We start from the raw sequence: 19,979 nt of genomic DNA on the forward strand, positions 1-19,979 counted from the left end.
TGGCCATGCTGGCTTTGGAGGATGGGAACGACAGTCTAACTCAATGGTTCTTAAGCTATCTGATGCAGGCAATAATTTTCCCCCCCAATGTTTCAGGGACAGGTACTACATTTATGCCCATTAGCTACTACTGTTTCTTTCTGACCTGGAAACTTGCAAATTTCTCACAGACTGGCACCAGTCCACGGATCACCACTCTTGAGTAACCCTAATTCTAGCACAAACACCTGGTCAATGCAGGAGTAGCAACAGCTACTGTTGTTTTGTTCTTTCCGGTGAACTCAACAGGGACCAACACCAATCCATAAAATTACCACTTTCAAGCATCACTGGTCTAACTCATCTGGTTGGGGAAGGCTGGCGCAGACGCTTCATTATTCGAATGCATACAGACCAACTATACTTTATAAAAAGTTACAGTTCACTTGTTAAGATGTCTAATTATATCTGAGTCTGTAACTTCAGGTTTTTGTTATTTCCACCCTTCTTCCCAGGAGTCTTTCTTCTTCCCAACAGCCCTGAGAGACAGAATAAGCTGAAGATCATCCAAGCTGGCCCTGATCATCTCATGAATGTTGTGGCTGAGCTAAGGTACAAACCTAGTCTATTCAAACAACAAGAATCATAGAATCGTAGAGTTTTTTTTTTTTAATCTTTATTCCTTTTAATACATTAATACTTGTACAAATGAAACAAATGAAACAAAATTTGTTACATTTCTATACAATAAATTAATTATGTAGCCAATCTGATATTCCTGTCTTTATTACTTCCTGTCTTCCTGATTTTAATGCTACTGTTTCGAAAAATAACTGCAATCTCGTTAATAAGTATATGCAACCTCTAAAACCCTTGCATCTGAAGTAAAATCCCTCTGAAGTTTACCAATATCTTATGTGGAACTAAATGAAAAAAAAAAAAAAACAGAGAAGATCTAAATTACTTTCTCCCTGGATTGCATAGAAATCCCGTATTCTCCATATGTTTTACATAGAATCGTAGAGTTGGAAGAGAGCACAAGGGCCATCCAGTCTAACCCCCTGCCATGCAGGAACTCTCAATCAAAACATCCCTATTGACAGATAGCCATCCAACCTCTGTTTAAAGACCTCCAAGGAAGGAGACTCCACCATCCTTGGAGGTTTTTAAACAGAGGCTGGTTGGCCATCTGTCAGGGATGCTTTGATTGACACCATGCAACACACTTATAAAAGGTATATTGCGTTCAAGATCACTGTGATAATGAACATTGCCCCTCCTGATAAACTGAGCATCTAAAAGCGGATGCACAGGCATGCATATGCATACACAGAATTTGAGGGTGGGATTGTCATTTCCCCATCCAAGCCCTGCAGGAGGAACTAACACAAAGGCAAGCAAAGCCACATTAAAACTCATAAGAGAAGCACTCACTTGCTGAATATGGGCATTGTTAGGTCCATTGATGAATTCCTCCAGTTCGGCCAAACGGTTTGTTTTTGCCAGAGCAAAAATCAGTTCCGTCTCCACGTAAGACTCCCGGGCCTTCCTGCGTGCCATCTGTAAGTACTTCACCAGCTCTTCCCAGTTTCCTAGGTAGGTAGAGGAACAACAACCACCACCAAAAAGAGAAAAAAGGGAGAAAAAAAAGGAAACAAAGAGAGGCTCACGGTCACATTATGTGAACAATCTGTGGGTTGTTCGGTTCATATACTGCGAAATAGAGGGCTCTTTAGCTTGACAGCCATTATTTCAAAAGCAGCCTCAAATGCGACTGGCATCCCGAATGACAAATGCCTCTGGTAAAAAAAAACAAACAGGGAGGGGAAAGGGTTTGCACAACATCCCAGCATGTGCGACGTTGGCAAAGGGGCCACAAGTGTCCCGATTAATTCCTACGGAGGCTTGGGCTGTGTGCGGAGTTCTGTCAGAGCCAAACAGTTGCTCATTCTTGCTGAACGGAACACAGGCTTCCCAAAAAAACTGGGGAGGGAAGGGGGGGGGGGGGAAACCGGGTCAGCCAAACAATCCACTCCTTTGTCATCTGCCCTTACACTGAGTGAGTCTGTCCACACATCTGGGATGGGATAAATGCTCTTTACATGCACTCGGGTCCCTTGCAAGGAGGAGGAAGGTGGCTACTAATCCGACCCACAACATACATCGCCAGCACAGGTTTCAAAGTGAGACTGTGAACAAGTAAGGGGGAGGAATCCCTTCTCCCAGTTAGATGTTTCCTTAGAAAGGGGGTTAAATAGAGAATAAAGCAATAGTATGCTGGAACAAGGAAGGATTTTGTTTAGAGCGCTAGAGCTCTTTCACCCTTCCATCTTTGAGCTCCAACTGGAAGGGGAGAGGAAAACAACAAGGAAAGGAGGCCAAAAACAAAAGGAATCCTTTAACAAAAATGGTGGTTGTTGCATTTTTGCTATGAGGGCAACAAAGAGGAAGTCTCTCCATGTGCAACAGTAACACCCCCACTTGGCAAAGGTTTAAGTGCTCCTTTTTGCCAACCCAGGTGAAAACCTGACAAGATCTGTAGCTGCAACAGCCAGTTTTCCCCCACTGCTCTCCTATCTTTCCCATTTGTCACAGCAGAACACAACATGAGGATTGAAAACCATTTCCAGACATACCTTGCCGCCGCCACCCCAGCATTGCCGGGGTCAGAAAGAGATAAACAAGCCTAGGACCATACCCAGGTATAAGTAAAACACTGGGTTGTTTCAGGGTTAGCAATAAATACATGTGTGATTTCTATACACAACAGCCAATGGTTTAATTTTATCCTCTGCATGCTTTTGAGCAAGTTCAGCGTTGTTTTTTATTAGCACTTCCAGGGCTGTTCTACTCTTGTTCTCAGTGTCTTGTGCAACATCATCCCAACAGCTCTGTATCACACACAGGAATTCTTAGACCAAACTAGACCAAATCGAAGACCCAACTAGCCCTATCTGCCCAGTGTCCCCCACAATGGCCCATAAAATAGGTGCCCACAAACAGGACTGGAGGGAAAACATCAGGGTTTGGCTCATGTTCAACAGAATATTGAGTTACTCCAGGCCTTTGATCATTTTGGTTGAACTTTTCAGAAGCTCTGGTAAGACCAGGAAGGGGAGAAAATAAAGCGGAAAGAAGAGAAACAGAAAGAGTAGTGCGGAGTGGAGGATTACAACACCTGAACCATAAAATATGACTGGTTGCTGTTTAGACAGCACCTATGTAAGGTCCTTTCTATCAACATGAAGAATAGCACAGACTGTTGTCTAAGCAAGTTGCTGATTTTGCTACAGCCACTGTATTGCAATTGTGCTCACCAACATGAACACTGCTATACTATAAGATTAAAAGTTTCAAAGCATGTCAAATTTAAGATATTCCCATTATGAAATTCTTCTCTTAGATTCGCAAGGACCCAGAAAGGCTATTAAAAAACACGAGCAGGAGACAAATAGTCCCAGAGCCCTACCGCTGGCATTGGCAGCCTGAACAACTTCCATGTAAGAAGAAGGGTCATCCGCTTTGATGTAGGAATCAATGGCTTCCTTGACCATCCCTTTCTGAAGCTGAGCTTTGGCGAGCTGACTCCACACGGCGGGCTCATTGCAGCGCTCGGCAAACTCATAGGCCCGGTCCAGGTTTCCAATGTGCTCAATCAACACCTGGAAAGGAAAAAAGGGGGGTGGTGAGCATTGATGCTATCAGGTTCTTGTGGGGGTGGGCTTTAGGCAAATGGTACAAAGAGGTAATTCTAAAAACATATGGCTAGGACTGAGTGAGTTATAGAGGCTTGTACATCTCTAATGAACAAAGCACAGGGAAGAGAATATTGCAAGCACTGTCCTTAGGCAAGGCATTCCAAGTAAGTTCATATAGGTTCGTAAGAGACACACAATTCTCAATCCCCCTCTAATCATTTTGGATACCATGCTCAGTGAGGATGCTAATGTTCACCTTATGGACGAATCCTGCTGGCTTCCCAAATAATATGAAGAACAGAGTGAGGATCATAGGCTGGTGTCATATGGAGCGCAGCCCAGAAGTGCATGGGGTATTCTGAATGAGACTGTGGAGAAGATCTGGGGCAAGTCTAATTAAAGCACTTATTTCTCCATCTTCCAAGAAGTTGTTCGTCTACGCCTCCCAGAATCCTAGAAAGTAAGGTCCTAACAACTTTTGGTGACCCAAGTTTGGGAACCACTGGGTAAAATGCAAGAGTGCTGTTCCTCATGCCAGCTTTATCAGCTACAGAAAAGGAATGGTTTGAGAACGTGACTGTCCTGCGCTCAGATTTACAAAAGGACAGGCAAACCCCTCCAAGCTCCAGAGAAAGAGAGGTTTGGGTAAGCAAAGTGAAGACACAGCTTCTGACTTTTTAGAAAAGGTGGTAAGTGACAAGTTTGACTGTTTCCATCATGTTTGGAAGGATGGAAGTGATACCTTTGTCAAAATTTCAGAGCTGGAACACACAGCAACCTCAGCTTTCTCCTTCTGCTGTATGAAGAGCATCTCTCCATGGTTCAAACACATGGACCACCAATATTACCTGCACTGCTGATGTGTTGACATCAAACTTCCTGAAGATAGCAAAAGCCTCCTCGAAAAGCTCATTGCTGATAGCAATGTTGGCAATATCCGGAGCATCATAGTTGTCCAGGCGATTGATATACTCCATGACACGGGTACGGTCCGCCTTGATCGCAGTTAGAATGAGGAGGTTCTGCAGATTCCTAAAAGAAATAAGCAAACGGGTAGCAATCACTCACTATCATTCAAAAGGGCAAAAGGTTTACAAGAAAGTGTCTTAAGCTCAGTCTCTCGAGTTAAAAAGACTTCTAGTGGCAAATCTGGGATAAATGTTCTTTCTGGCATTTCTCAACAGATGGAAAACAATAACATGGGTTTCAACAGAGCAACTTAAAATGCAGTTTGATCATCTTCTTCACCAAAAGATGCTGAGCTTTCCCAATTTCAACACCCCTCCCCAACATCCTCCCCAACTGTGTTTAAAAAACCCATTCACCTATCTCTGCAATGAGAGCCAAGCTCTGCCCAAACGTGTTGCAAAGCTTGCAAAGGTTTCTCTGCAGTTAAGTTATTTGCTATGTTCAAGTTGCTTCTCCTGTCATGGCAAATGGCATCTACAGAGATCTCTTACCAATGGAAATCTTACTCAACAGCTTGAATTTTGAATTTTCTTCACACCCCGGCCTTGCACTCTTCTATTATTATGGGACCAGAGGAGGAAAGAGGACAGAAAAGCCCAGGTGCTCACCTGTGTTCACTGAACACAGAGTTATCAAGAACAATTTTCTCCAACAGTTCAATGAGTTCATTGGGGAGGTCAGCCGTCATGAAAGCCTTGACAGTAACAGAGACTTCTTCGGGATCCTGAGTCTCAGAGAGCGCCGTCTGTACAACCTACCAACACAAGGAGTCAGGCAATGGAACAATTGCAGATAGCAATGCATAGGCTTCTTGCTTTCAAGGCAGCAAATGGTGTGAATGAATAGTACCTGGTCAATGAGGGGTCTTCGGTAAGGATTGCTCTCCAGCAGCACACTAGCCCACAGCTCAGGGTCCTTCCGACGCACCAAGTAGCGAGACAGACTCTTGAAGAGGGAGTTCTCATTGCATACCTAGAGTCCAAAGGGGGAAAATAATTTAGATGGTTTACTCCTTTGAGGAGTGGGAGGAGACACAGACCTCACCATTCCTAATTTGTATTTTGGAGGCATTGGAAGCAAAGGCAGGAAGGAGAGCAACAAATAACAATAATAAACAGCAAGAACAAATCACTAGTGAAGAACTTTGAATCGTTCAGATGTTCCTCTAGATTAGTGGTTCTCAACATTTGGTCCTCTAGATTTTTGAGACTTCAACTCCAAGAATTCCTGAACAATGAGCATACTGACTGGGACTTCTGAGAATTGAAGTCCAAAACATCTGGAGGCCCAAAGGTTGAGAACCACTGATAGAACCTGCGAGTACTGGACTCCTTTTCCAGCTGACCAAGCCATTCTCTTGGGCTTAGTTTCCAAACTGTATGAAGAACAATAGTAACTTACTCCCCCCGCCACCCCTGGCAAGGAACAGCAATAAAACATATCATCACGAGGAAGGTGTGCCTTGTTTTTATGGCCCTCAGGTTCCCGCAGTAGCAAACATTGTTTTTCATATAGCACTGAAATGCCCGCTAGTGAATATAGGGGCATTTTATCCCCTTTTTTCTGCATCTCCTGAAACATTTTAGGACCAGGCAGGCCTTTATAAAAACAAAAAGTGAATAGCAAGTGATCTCCAGTTATTTACTGTTGTTTAAAAAAGGCCTCTCCCAGGCCTAAAATGCCCCAGAAAACAAAGACACAGTAAAAAATTTCCACCACATATCCCCGGAAAAGTATTTCTCAGGCTATTGGTTGTGGAAGACCAGCATCCCACCTCCCACATGTGCCAGGGACCAGCATTATATCTACAACTGCTTCTCTCCTGAAGAGCTATGGCAGCCATAGCTATCGTCTCTTTTACCTCGTCAGCTCAAAAAAGAAGCAATTTGGCACTCTAAAGCCACCAGAGTATGACAGGAACCCCACAATACCATGAAGTCTACCCATTTTGGCCACAACCCACATTAAATACGTACATTAATAAGTTCCTGATCACACTGTCCACGCTCATAGGCCACACATGCCAGATGTGGGTCTCTCTTCTCACAATACTTCCCCACCACACGGCTGTCATAGTAGGGGTTCTCCCGCAGAAATCTTTCAGGGTTGTTGTTACTGTCGATGTAGATTTTCGCCAGCGCGTTGTGCGTAGCTGGCTCCTCACAACCCTCATGGATTCTAGCTTCCAGCCACGGCAAGAGGAGTTTTAATCTAAAAACCCAAGAAAATAAGTTACTCAGTTAAGGAATTCTTGAGAGCATGCTTGGACAGCAGCAACACAATTATTCTACTATGTAGCAATGTTTTTGGCTAGCAATGCCTGAGAGCATGAGCACCAAGACAGCCACCCAGAGACTATTCTCAATGGTAACATGACATCACCTGTTTCTTTTTTCCACTTCAGCCACAAGCTCATCGGTGGAGAACTGTCCCCTCACAACCAGGATCAGGTTCTTTATGACATCTTCAGAGCAATCCACATCTAGCAAGCCCCCAATGACCACGGGCAGACGGCTCGGGTTCACCTACAGCAAGAAAGACAGCATTAAAGCAACAAACTCTACAATCTGGCATAACAGAGGCTGGGTTTCCTGCTACATAATCAAGAATTGGGAACGTAGGATCTTTAACTAAAACAGAGTGAAGATGAGACTACGCTGCAATCCTGGTGGCAGTTAAGCAGCCATCTACAAGGTACATTCAACCCCCCAAAAAACCAAAGTCTCAGTTGGAAGCAAGATTGCTGAGCCTAACCAGTTTGGTTGACAAGAGATTAGTATTGATTTGATTTGAAGCATTTGAAGTATTTCTCCATTGAGTAGTCAATGTGTGTTTCTGATGGGAGTGCTGGGAAAGTGATGAGAGCGCACTTCGCCAGTGGCAAACCTTACTGGTGTTGTTGGCTGTACAATCCTTCTGGTGCACCCAAGATCCCCATGAGCCCAGAGCAGTTGCATCTTCTGCTTCCTTCTCCCTCCCTACTTATAAGTAGCAGTGGCCTATCATGGGATTTGTCAACTACAGGGAGAGGCGAAATTTGAGTGGCCTACAAAGGCTACAGAATAGCTTCCTATGCCCCAAAAAGATATATCTGCACACATAAACCCCATTTATGCATGCATATGTCACTAAAGAGAGCCAGCATGGTGTAGCAGTCTAAGTGTCAGATGGAGACTCTGGTTTCAAAATCTATTCAGCTCTGGAAACAAAACTGAGTCGCCTTGGTCAAGTCATATCTCAGCATAAGAGGCAGACAATGGCAAACCTTCTATGAATAAATCTTGCCAAGTAAAACCTGTGAGAGGGTTGTTGTACGTCAAAGTTGACTTCGATGCATATAACAAAACAGCAAGAGAGCTGCTCACTGTGTCCTCTTGTCCTACAGAGGACACACATACTAAAAGGGCAATGAATATTCAGAGAGAAAGGTTACTGACAGAGCCTCTCCTGACAGACATTACAGCTGGTTTGTAGGCGTCTTTAAAAAGCATCATCACGTAGCACTCAGTCACACCAAGGACAGCAACACAATATGATTTCCTTAGTTTCTTGCTCCAGAGGTCTTTCTTTCATGAAAACAGCCTCTTACCTTTTGAACATAGATCTCAATGTATTTCTGGAGGTTGTTCCTATACAGGTACAGCACCAGGTCGTGGACAAAGTCAAAGCGGTCACACACAATAATTAAGGGAAGCTGATCTGTCAGTTTTGCCTCCTATAAAAAAGAAGGGGAGGGAGAAAAACCCCGAATTTAATGAGGCCCACTGAATCCGACACAAGACCTAACAGCTAAGCTGCACAGCAAGAATCACATTGGTGAGCTGAAGCAGGTTTGCCCCTGGGGACAAGGTTTCTATTCAGATCCCACCTATACAAAACACCAAACTGATACAACCAGCCTTGTTTCACATTCTCATTCTGCTCAAAGCTCCTGCAGCTTTCTAAAAAAATATAAAGGGCTAAATCCAATTTTATTCTCAGTTAAAGTAGACCCACTGAAATCAGTTCCCGTTCATTTCTGTGGCTCTACTCTAGTTAGGACAGAAACTGGATTTAGTCCCAAGAATCCAGTTATGGCTTCTTGGAGCGCCCACGTTTACAGTTTTACAGTAAGCACAAGACAACAAGGGATTACAAGCCTAGACTAGGCCTCAGCCTTGGTCAGCTGCGACAACTATTTGGTGTGCAGGATCAACTCTGGGATTGAAACGGCTAAACCGGCGGAAGACTATTTATAATACTGAAGGGTAGCATATTTGTGTTACTTCCCAGGTCATCTTGGCCTTCTGAATCATGCTTCTCTGGTCACTTGTGGCAAATAAGGGATTCCTAAGCGACCAAATGGTGAAGCCTTTAGAAACGGGAAGAACTTGGATTCTTCCATGCTTCTTTCACCTTGGTACAATGTGTATACACAAAGGCTGGCTAAACTTATGGACTTGGAACACAAGCCAAATTTAATCTACATTTAAAAGCCTCATCCCATTTAGAGCTTAAATGTTTTAAGGTGGGAGATGACATCTCTTCTAGTCTTAGGGCTGCATCACTAGTTTGGGGGGATAAACCCTCCACTTTTAAAGAACTGACTCGGGCAAATGCTGCCTCTACATCTTGCCTCTTGCTTCTCCTTCCCAAATGATCCTCTTGAGAGCTAAACCTATTATGTGGATTTGGGAGGCTTCATCCCAGCTGCTGCTGCCTGCGGATACTGGGCTGAGATACAGCCAGATATACACAATGGAACTGAACTGAAGACAGCGGCAGGTTACAAAGGGATTGAAAGCAGCCCTGTGATTAAAAACGCAAAAACAAAAAAACCAATTAATTCAGCAAAGGATTCCAAGGACAGCCAGCCTTTCTCCTTGTGGCAGAATGATCCAGATGCCTTTAACGAAAGGGGTGCCAAGATGACAGGAATGAGTTCCAAGAGGGGAAAAAATAAGCCACCTGTGAGCACAGTTTCTGTGACTATAAATCCCAGGATGTAATCCTGAACACAAAGTAGACACCGAAGGAGTTCATAGGTACGGGAAACCTATACTGGGAGGTTTACCTGGTACATGTCCTGAAAATTCCAGAGACACAAGGAAGAGCACAAGAGACAATAGACTGGTCAGGAAACGGTTGACATACAGATTTGACTATTCATAGGCTATCCTCAAAGACAGCTGTTGGGTTAACCTAAAGCTCCCAAATCTCTTCCCGCCCATCCCAGCTGGCCCTCCGAGGTCGGAAGGCAGAAATAAGAACCATGGAAGCATATGGAGAGGTGCAGTTTCTATTCTAGAAGGTAATTTTGTCAGTCATTTCAGACAGAAACAAACAACACCTTTAAAACTAAAAATCATTTTCCTATAATGTGAGCTTCCAGAGCTGTAGGTAGCAATGATTTCCTTTTTCCTTTTTTTAAACTTCAGTGTGATTTCATATTGTGTTCCAAAACTCATTCTACCTTTTCACAAGAAGAATGTTTCTATTCCCAGAAGAGAGTTAAGACTATGTTATTTCAAATGACCTCTCCATCACCAACAGTTTAGGGAACTACGTGTTTACGTTTCACAAACAGTGGCAAACAGGGCCCACCACGAAAGGCAGATTGTCTTAACTTTTTACCTTGAGAAAGTTTTTCACACGCTCCGGGTCGTAGCAGTTGCTTTCTCGGCAAATTCGTTCCACCTCTTTAATCTGTCCTGTCTTACAAGCAGCTTGGATATACTTGAAGTGGACGTCTGGGTCCTGGCTGAAGTTGACGATAGACCCCAGGAAATAGAAGAGACCTGAACAGGACGTGGGGAGATGTAAAGGAATGGCAACACTTCAGGAATCAAGTCAAGCAGGCAAGTGCCTTTCGGATCAACAATTTCGGGTCCCTCACTTGTAACTTTTTATCTTTAGCAAGATGGCTCCTATCTTATAATATGGTTCCTGGGAAAGCATCACCAGACAAAAAAAGAGTCTGTAATTTCACTGAAGGGAGGGGGGGAAAACCTTAAATTTCTTCACGTTTTGCTTCCCTGATCAAATGTGCCAATCTGTATCAATAACTGAAGGAGAAGGTCAATAGTATGTAGTAGGCAATGCTACTCCAAGACCAGAACCTCAAGGCCAACCAATGCAACAGGTAGGACATAACCAAGGATGCTTCTAGCACACATTCAGAGTAACTGCAAAAGCACAGATGGCCTCCTGATATGGTTGGACTGCAGTGCCCATCAGCATAACTGAAGCTATGGGTAATGTTCCAACCCAGGGCCACAGGCTCCCCCATCCCTGACACAACAAAGCTACTTTACCTTCAAAGCTCTTGAAAGATTCGAAGAGTTCAATGAGCGACTGCGTCGAAAGCTGCTCATGGTATTTAGAGGCAACCTGGACGCATATCTGCAAGTTCTGGCGGATGTTGGCGGAAAGCATTGCACGCAGGCATTCCAGGGAGTCTTCAACTGAGAGGGAGCCAAAATAGTTCACCAGCCACTGCAAGTTAAAACACAAAATTACAATAGACTGTAATTTTAAGGCAACTTAAGTATCCAAAATAATCTGCAGTTCTCTGAGCATATAACCACCTGCCATGGGAGAACCTGCTTCCTCCAAATACAGATAGGACCTGCTAGATTTGGGGTCACCGTACCTCAGGGTTGAGAAGATGAGTGTGAACAACTGCACGCTTGATATCGTACAAGTCGGTGAAGTGTTCTAGGGCTCGCTGGAGGAGGCCAGCTTTCTCACACAGCTGGGCGATGTGGGCCCGGTCATAGTGAGTGAACATTTGGTTTCCCAAAATGGCATCTGCAACCTGGAAAGAAAGATTCAGTGAACAATAGGAATGTTCATTTTAGGTACTGTGATTCTCTAGCATGCACAAACTTACAACAGGTTTAATTTCATACTGTGTGTTCACATCACCTAAGTCTTCCAAGGTAAGGCTGCCAATTATAAGATACAGGGATCTTTCAGAAATCACTATGTAGCATCTATTCTGATTTTATTTTTTTTCAAACTTAGCAGAACTGCCGGGTCTGCTTTAGAAGAAACTATATTCAAGTATTCTGATACAGCTGCAGACATCACTTCTACACAGAAATTATCCCCTTCAAAAACCTGTCTTGTGTTCCTTTTTAGAATGCCAGCCTCAGAGATACTTATGCTTTCATTTTGAACACCCACCTGGTCCCCAAGTTCCTTCAACAGATACAGGACGTACCTGGGGGGCATGCATGAGGTTCATTTCAAGTAAGCGGGTCTGCAGAGGACCCTCGGAGGGGCGGTTGTTCTTCAGGGCATCCAACAAGAAGGCTGTACACTGCTGAATCAGGTTGTATTCCATGAACACATCCACTATCTGAAAAAAGGATGTCATGTCTGTGTTAGTCTCCTCCTTACATCAACTGACTTGAACGAGAGGAATCAAGTTTGATCGATATGGTCTGTATTCCCAAGCATACAGGACAACTTAAAAAAATTAGGTAGAACTACTCCAATCCATACTACCAAAGCTCATCCAGTCACTAATCAGTCACAGAAAGCTCAATTCTTGCTCTTCACATACTATTCCAAACATAAGACAGTCCCTGTTTAGCAGGAGCCTCTTCTTTATACCTACCTTTCAAACTGGCAACAGGATAATAATTACAACCATCCTTTTCCAATACCTGGAGTCAACAGCTCAAGATAGCATTAGGTAGGCTTGTATGAACAAGTTAACCACTAATTAAGTTTCCTTTAGCAATTTAAAACTCAACTCCAGGAAGCCTTCCATGTTCTGGTGTACGGCAGCATTTATACAGCATTTATGTGCATGACTGAGTGAGATGTGAGATCACACACAGAGTTAACTCTGAGTTAATTACAGAGATTTACTTACTTGTGTGATATCTGCAAGAGGTTCTTCATCCTGAACCAACATTTGGGCAAACTGCTGTCCTTGGTCTGGGCTGATCCGCATGACATTCCTCAAGAGAAAGATCCAGTCAGGAGTGTAGCCAACCTATGAAAAATGTGAATATGCACATATTAGGACATAATGAGCTGATTTCTCTCTTTTTTTCTTTCTTTCTTCATACTGCCCTTTACTATGAAATGCACTAATATTACTTTATACTTTAAAGACTGGCTTACTGCTTGTTTTGTCTCCTTCAAAATCATGCTCTATAACCATGTAAGAGCTGCACCAGATGCCATCTAGACAAGGATGGTAAAGATTTGGCCCACCGAACGTTCTGCATCACAAATCCCACAATCCTGCCCCATTAGTTATGCTGGTTGAGACATCTTGGAGTTGAAGTTTTACACATCTGAACGGCCAAAGGGTCCCCAACCCAGACCAACAATGAGGAAGCAAAGGCTAGGCCAAAAGAGACTAATGTACATGACTTTGTCTACACTATATGGTCACAGGAAAACTTCAGCACTATGCTGTCCTCCATTAAACTTTGTGGGTATCAGGCAGCCAGATCACAAACACAATTGACTGGTCATTGCAATTAGTGATTTTGAACCAGGTACATGTTGAAACTAACCCACAAAATAGTTTGGGGCATGAGTTTCTGTCCACTGAAAATTCCCACTCCTATTTGTACAGAAAGTTCCAACAGGCTACTTCAGTTTGCAACATTGGTCAAAGCAATTCGAATTTCAGATCAACAAATCACCTTCTTTGCATACAGCACAATCTTCTGAACTTGACCCGTTTCAGCAAAACACTGAATGACTTTGTTGGGCACATTAGCTCTCAGGTAGACGCTCAGAGCCAGCGTTGGATCCACAGATTTCACGAGGTCTCCTAGTTCTTCAGAACATTCCAGCTGTTTTGACACAAACATTTAAATAATTTGTTAGACAAATATTAATAAGCAGGAGGACACAGGCTAGACTGCAAAGAAAGGGGATGGCTAAAGAAGAAAAATCTCTCACAGATATGCACATAATCTGCAAGCCATTGCTATCATACTGAAGTCTCTGAAATATAACAGCAGATTTGGTATGTGGATCCTTTCACATTTTTCTGCCTTCTCTACTATGGAAATTCTACCCCTTTGAGTATTTTGAAACATGTTCTTAAGATATCTATTTCACTGACAAAGAGAAGTGGCCAGGTCTCTCTGCTCTCACCAATCCACATAGACCAAAGACATGGTCTAGAGCAATGGTTCATCTGTAGTACCAAAGCTGGCAAGTACTGATCTAGCATACATAGGCCTGTTACAGACTGCCAAAATAAAGCTGCTTTGGGTCTCTTTGGTGGTATGCTATTTAAATGATGCATGGGTCCTAAGAGTCCGGAGGTTGCGCCAAAGCCACACTCCATTCCTAAGCACTGGAATGCAGCTTTGGTGCAGCTTCCGGATTCTTCGGATGCATGCATCATTTAAACAGCATACCTCCAAAGAGACCCGAAGCAGCTTTATTTTGGCAGTCTGTAACAGGCCATTGAGTCCAACCTACAACCGTTACCTGTCAGTGGAAGATTGGAAATGGCTAAAAAGGCCACCTTTATGAAACACCTGTCTGCAATTTATGTTGTATTCCACAAGGAAAACTTAACAAAACACTAGAAAACTCCAAAACAGCTTAGCAAATCTTGAAAGTTAACATCTCAGATGAGGCTACAGCATTCATTAGGTGGAGAGAACCTTTATCTATGCAGGCTAAACCGTGTTTGTTCATTGAGAATCATGACATACAGGAAACATAGGGATCTTAGTTTATAGAATCTGGGTTCCCAAGTAAGTTCTCATTTTTCAATTAATCAGTTCAATTCACAGATATGGTTATTGCTGTTTGGACTTGAACTGGAGAGATTCTGTTTGGCTGAAGGCATGCTAGCTTTGCTAACAGTAAACATTTAGTCAAAGACCCTGAAATGAGTAGCTCTTTCCTCCACAGCCCCAATGTGTTTTACCTTATCTTCCTTCAACCACTTCTCCAGGAGCTGCTTGCGTCCTTGCTGGAGAACCGGCCGGCAGAGTTCTAAGGATTCATACTTGTTCAGCTGCCCTTGGTCTAGCAAGATTCCAAAATACTGGAGCAGGGGAGAGGTCTGACCCGGCTGCGCTGGGACGCTCTGGAACCGACGGATGGTGTCTGGGGTGCGCAATATACCCTTGAAACACACAAGATGGATAAAGTTAACCCACAGACCCTTTGGGGCACCAACAAAAGTGTTTAGTTCATCAGACAGTTCATCATTCATCACTTCCAGACCCTTTAGGTCTATGTGTGACTTTTAGCCCCTCGTTGTATTTTGGACTTCTACTCCCAGAAGCCCTAGCCAAGCACAAGAAATGGCAAGGTTCTGTGGGGGTTATAGTCCAAAACATCTGCATTTTCCACACCTTAGGGGCATTTGCTGCCACTTTTGCCGCTTCCGAATAGCTCCCTTGGGCAAAAAGGGCATTGAATTTTCGGGCAAAGAGTTCCTCAGCACCAGCAAGGTTGTTACGGACAGCCATTCGCAGGGCCAGATCGGGATTCTGCAGCACGTTGGTAATGTAAGGAATGATGTTCTCTTCCTCAACACATACTGAGAGTACCTGAGTGGGAGAGAAAAGAGGAGACAACAGTTTCCTATTATGCTTTTAGTCCACTGATACTCCTTACTAACAACTCAAAGCAATGCTCTAGAAACATTCTTTTAAAATATGTATATGCAGAAGCTACGACCAAAAATAATCAGGCAGAAGACTTTTGGGGTCAAGAAGTGGAGCAAATTCATTTATTTTTTGCTATTTCATTTTTCCTTCTAGGAAGAGGATCCTGTGAGGAATTTCTTTCTTTCTTTTGGTATCATGTGCCAAAATAACCTGGTTATTTTTGAGTATTATGCACCTTGAGTTGGGTAGGTAGGTGAGGTGCCATGTGCCACTCTGTTTTGGATGTAGATTTGGCATGGCATGGGAGATATGCCAGGGTGGCAGAGGGAGCAGATGATCTGCTTGGGATGTACCACTTTGGAGAAAAGGCAGGAAAGTTGCATTATTTTTAGGAAATTGTGTTGACGTAAGAGCTTCTTAGGTGGAGACCACAGACATATCCCTCTCCCCAGTAAGTCTGTTTCATGCAGGTGGAAAGCCAGCACAATGGGGAGATACTCTTCTCCAGCATATACAGAAGCATTCAAAACAATGCCTCCCCCACTTGCAATATGATACAGCACCATCCCAGATGAAGTTGCCTCATGCTGCGCTATGCGCAGAATGCCTGTGATTCAGCGAAGGGCTGCTTCTTCCGTGAGAAAATCATGCATCACTGATCTTTAGGCTGGAGAGCCAGAGGGGAGAGTGAGGACTGTCATGCCAACAGAAGTGAGTCATCCAGTCTGCTCATAAGCGCAGTGTCCCAAATGGGGACATGAGATTTGTACATGCAATGGTTCTGCTTTACCAATGAACACTTGCAATCCCAGATGGACGCTCTGCTCTTCCAAGTCAGATATGCATATCGAACCACTTTCAAGGGCATGAAAGTAATGTCCACCGAGGGCTACAACAACGTTTGCCAATCCGTGGATATACAGATGTTGTTTTGACTACAACTCCCAGAATGCCTCACTACTGGCTGTACTGAATGGGGCTTTAGGGAGCTGAAGTCTAACAACATTCAGAGAACCCAAGGCTAAGAACCACCAGCCCAGAACATTCATAGAGCCAGGTATTCACTGGATTTAAACCTGTGCTGACAAATACATGAAGAGGCCACAAACATCTAGAATGTCAGCACCACACTTTCCAAATTCTATGTGATATGGTGTGGTAACTACTAGTAGTTTAAAAATACACACCATTTCTGGATTTGTCAATAGCTATCAAATATATCTGATTCAGTGCTAGGTGCCAAGCACAACCATGACAGAAGTTTGTGTGGATCTGTGGAAAGTTTAGCAACTAATAACTACTGCGGAAAGGAGTGCGCAGAATGGATAGATTTCTCACTCTTGGTTGATATCAATCTTAAAACTGAATTCTGAAAAATTCCAAGTCAAAGAGCTTGCTCTGTTTTTTAAGCTCTTGCGGAGGTGAAGCAAGTGGATACGTTTGGGTGGGTACAGCCACAAAGTCCTAGGTGCTGCACATTCCTCCCCATTTTAAGATTCAGGGGTGCAGTGTTGCCCCACACGCAAGAGACACTAAAATGGTTCAGGGCCTTTTCAATGGTGACACCCCTCCAGTGGAACCTGTCACATTCATAAATCCCTTCTGCCAAGAAGGCTAATAATAATAATAAAAGCAAGCAAGACAAAACATGATGCTCCCTTGATCGAGTAGCTCAGAAAGCTGAATGAACTTTATAACTGAAGCCTAGGAACACTACTTGGGGAAAGTCTCCTACATTTCCAAGAGTGCTCCTTCTCAATGTGGCATGGAAGACAACTGATCTGTGATACTGAACCAGCTCTGCAACCTGTTCAAGGTTTCTTGTCTCACTCTGCATGGAATTACAAGGCTGAAACCCACCCGAACCCAGTTCTACAGGGACCACAGTTTAGTGGTAGAGCACCTCCTTTGCAAGCTCAGTGTCTCCAATTTAATTCCTGGCAATTCCCACCTAGAAATACCCGACAGGGAAAGACAACACTGGCCTAGAACGACAATGCTGCTACAAAGCACAGCTCCTACACAGCTCAGGCTTTTTTACACCCAGAGAATCCTGACGCTGCCACTTACCAGATCATTCAACCAGCTGCCAAGAGAGGCTTTTTGTAGCTATGGCAGCTTAGCAGCAGATTAACACAATCCAAGGGGAGGGATGCTAGCTATTTGAGAAAGGTTCGTTTTAATCTTAAGAGAAATTCCAGCAGTCACAACAACCCAGTGCAAGGAAAGATGGCTCTTGGACATAGACGCTTAAGACAACTACAACCAAAAACATCACTTGTGCCAGTTTGCATTCATTCTGGGTCCTGAGTACAGTGTGTATGTGCTTACTAACCCAGAAACCAGAGTTCGATGGCAGGTTAAAACTGTCCTATCCTTAAGGTATGCAACAGGAATCTTCTTCCCCAAATGATTCAAGTCTTCAAGTTGGAACATTTTATGGAGACATTAGCTCCTTCTCTGGTGGGTTCCCATGGCTGATCAGGGATTTGAACCCAAGTCTCCAAAAGTTCTAGACCAGCAGTGAAGCCACTACAATATGCTGATTCCCCTTAGTCAGCACAACTAGTAGTAAAGAATTATGGGAACTGCATTCCTCTAGGGCTCCCAAATGCTAGCCGAAAGGCGGCATTCCGCAACTGACTGCCATGTCATGAACTCAAAGCAAACATCACTTTTAATTGGAAAGATCTTCCAAGGTCAGCATTGTTAAATATTGCCAAGCAAAGGCTCCGGTAGCATTCCTACAACTCTTTGAGTTTCTGAACTTTCACCTACTACTCCCAAATGCAACACTTCTGACATACTCTCTGGCAGGAGCAGCAAGTGAAATCACATTCAGTGGATTATAGTTAAGAAAGCACTTCCCATTCAAAAGTAAGAGTTCAGGTCAAAGGTCTGAAAAATGCACCCATTTACCAAGGTTATTCATACCACCCCAGCCTGAATCTCACAAGCCCAGTTTTATTACACGCTAAGATGCCTCAAAGAATAATATCTTCCTTACTTGTCCTTTTCTGTTGACTCCAATGATCCCAGCCGTGGCTTCATGGGGGGCAGTGACAAAGATGGTCTCACCACTAATTCTGTTCATGTAAATGCAGGTGCCTGTTTCAAGATCGTACAGATGGATGTAACCGTATTTGGTGATCAGGAAGACCACATCATGCTTTTCACTGATCTGCAGAAGAATGAAAACAGTGTTGAGACTTCCAGCATGTGCAGCAATGGGACGTACATATTACGCCCAGACACAAGAGTCTAGCTGCAGTATGTCTGAGCCAACTGAAGTTCATTCGTAGCTTTTCATCTGTAATGCAAGCTTGAAAAGCTAGAGTTGCATCCCTTTTTGTATAAAACACAAACCTTCAAATAAGCCATGAGGAGTGTCATGAAGCTATACGAGTGGTTTAAGTATGCCTTAAGTTGCTGAATAGTGTCACACAAAATCAGGACACGTACACATGCTGATCAGAAAATGCTTTTGTTTGTACAAAGTGTGGTCTTCGTAACACACAACTGTAAGCCCAGTTGTGGTTCCTGAATTCTGGCTTGCAGTTATGTCCAAACCCATCTCCCCAAATAAGTCATCATTAGTTGGTCAGCTGCAAAATCACAACTAGAAACTGCAGTTTCTTGTTGGCTTACAAGCAGCAATTTGTTGAAACCTATGCTTGGTGTATCTGAACCTACAACTGTCGCATGTCTGTGGCCTGTTGACCCACCTGCCCCTGCCTGAAAAACGATGCTAACAAATGGGGCAATGCATATATTCTAGTTGGGATTCAAATTAAAATTGGACACAACAAATCATTTGTTAGTTTTTAAATCACCACAATGTTAACTGTTGTTTTATTCCAAGAAAGCAATACAGCTAGCCTCTGGCAATTATTACAAATGAGTTGGAATTCTCAAAGTGCCAAATAGCAAAGCGAGCTTTACTAAGTCACCGGCAGCCTTCCGTGTACCTCTTATAAAAGCCAAAAATACCTGAACTTTTGTTCTATAAAAGGGAAGGCTAAGCAGCAATTAAAGGCAGCTTACAACGTTAAATCCAAGGCCTGGGAGCAGGCAGTATTAAGCTTGAGCATTGTTTCGCATTATGAAATGATTGATTTCAATCCTCCCGAATTCAAATTGTCCCCCTCCTGTATACATACATACACACACAAACACCACCAAGAGTGAAACACAAACACTGTCTGTAAATCATATATCATACCTGCATTGCGACTGGGAAATCGTTCTGTGCTTCAGGTGGGAAGAAGACGTCCACAGCTTTCTTGGGAAAGGGCTGGTTTCCAGTGGGGGGTGTGCCAACTTCAATGATATGCAACTGTGTGGAAAGAGATTGGACCGACTTAAAACTTTTGCTTTTGCAGGGAATGAAGACACACAATTCCATCCAAGCTAAACATTCAAGGCATTCAGTACTGAGAATATATTAGTGCTAGGTTTATTGCTGTACGAAAAGGCGAGGCAACTTTTTCTTGAAGGGGTCATATCCAGAAGTGTGGTGCCTAGACTACAATGGTGTGGCCTGTACCAAATCTTACCTTGCCTCCAGCTTGTCCTCTCACCGCAAAACAGAAAAGAGTGGATTCTTCAGCATTGCCTTCCATCTTGAACTGTGCGAAGCTAGCGGCGTGGCCCTCAATAGGCTGGGACACTTTCCGATCTACGGAATAAAGCTGCATGGCTCCTACCACACGGTTTTGCTTTATTAAAGAAAGGAAGAGAA

General features: G+C 43.5%; 1 protein-coding gene across 2 annotated transcripts in view; it reads right to left on the reverse strand.

The window, feature by feature from the left end:
- LOC149301476 (clathrin heavy chain 1) overlaps positions 1–19,979 on the reverse strand; it is a 64,657-nt gene that overhangs the window by 11,942 nt on the left and 32,736 nt on the right. For both annotated transcript variants that reach the window (XM_089483876.1, XM_089483877.1), the window contains exons 4-22: positions 19,795–19,956; positions 19,461–19,574; positions 18,246–18,419; positions 14,981–15,178; positions 14,548–14,748; positions 13,298–13,450; positions 12,511–12,633; positions 11,851–11,988; positions 11,278–11,442; positions 10,940–11,120; positions 10,260–10,423; positions 8,236–8,361; positions 7,029–7,171; positions 6,623–6,857; positions 5,496–5,618; positions 5,255–5,400; positions 4,526–4,709; positions 3,449–3,641; positions 1,414–1,571 (exon numbers count right to left, since the gene is read on the reverse strand). In XM_089483876.1, the coding sequence (XP_089340002.1) occupies positions 1,414–1,571; positions 3,449–3,641; positions 4,526–4,709; positions 5,255–5,400; positions 5,496–5,618; positions 6,623–6,857; positions 7,029–7,171; positions 8,236–8,361; positions 10,260–10,423; positions 10,940–11,120; positions 11,278–11,442; positions 11,851–11,988; positions 12,511–12,633; positions 13,298–13,450; positions 14,548–14,748; positions 14,981–15,178; positions 18,246–18,419; positions 19,461–19,574; positions 19,795–19,956 (3,081 nt within the window). The remainder of the gene's footprint in view (positions 1–1,413; positions 1,572–3,448; positions 3,642–4,525; positions 4,710–5,254; positions 5,401–5,495; positions 5,619–6,622; positions 6,858–7,028; positions 7,172–8,235; positions 8,362–10,259; positions 10,424–10,939; positions 11,121–11,277; positions 11,443–11,850; positions 11,989–12,510; positions 12,634–13,297; positions 13,451–14,547; positions 14,749–14,980; positions 15,179–18,245; positions 18,420–19,460; positions 19,575–19,794; positions 19,957–19,979) is intronic.

The sequence above is a fragment of the Sceloporus occidentalis genome, unplaced genomic scaffold (genome assembly GCF_023333645.1).
Source record: "Sceloporus occidentalis isolate IW3139 unplaced genomic scaffold, rSceOcc1.0.p SCAF_21, whole genome shotgun sequence".
Classification (NCBI taxonomy): domain Eukaryota; kingdom Metazoa; phylum Chordata; class Lepidosauria; order Squamata; family Phrynosomatidae; genus Sceloporus; species Sceloporus occidentalis.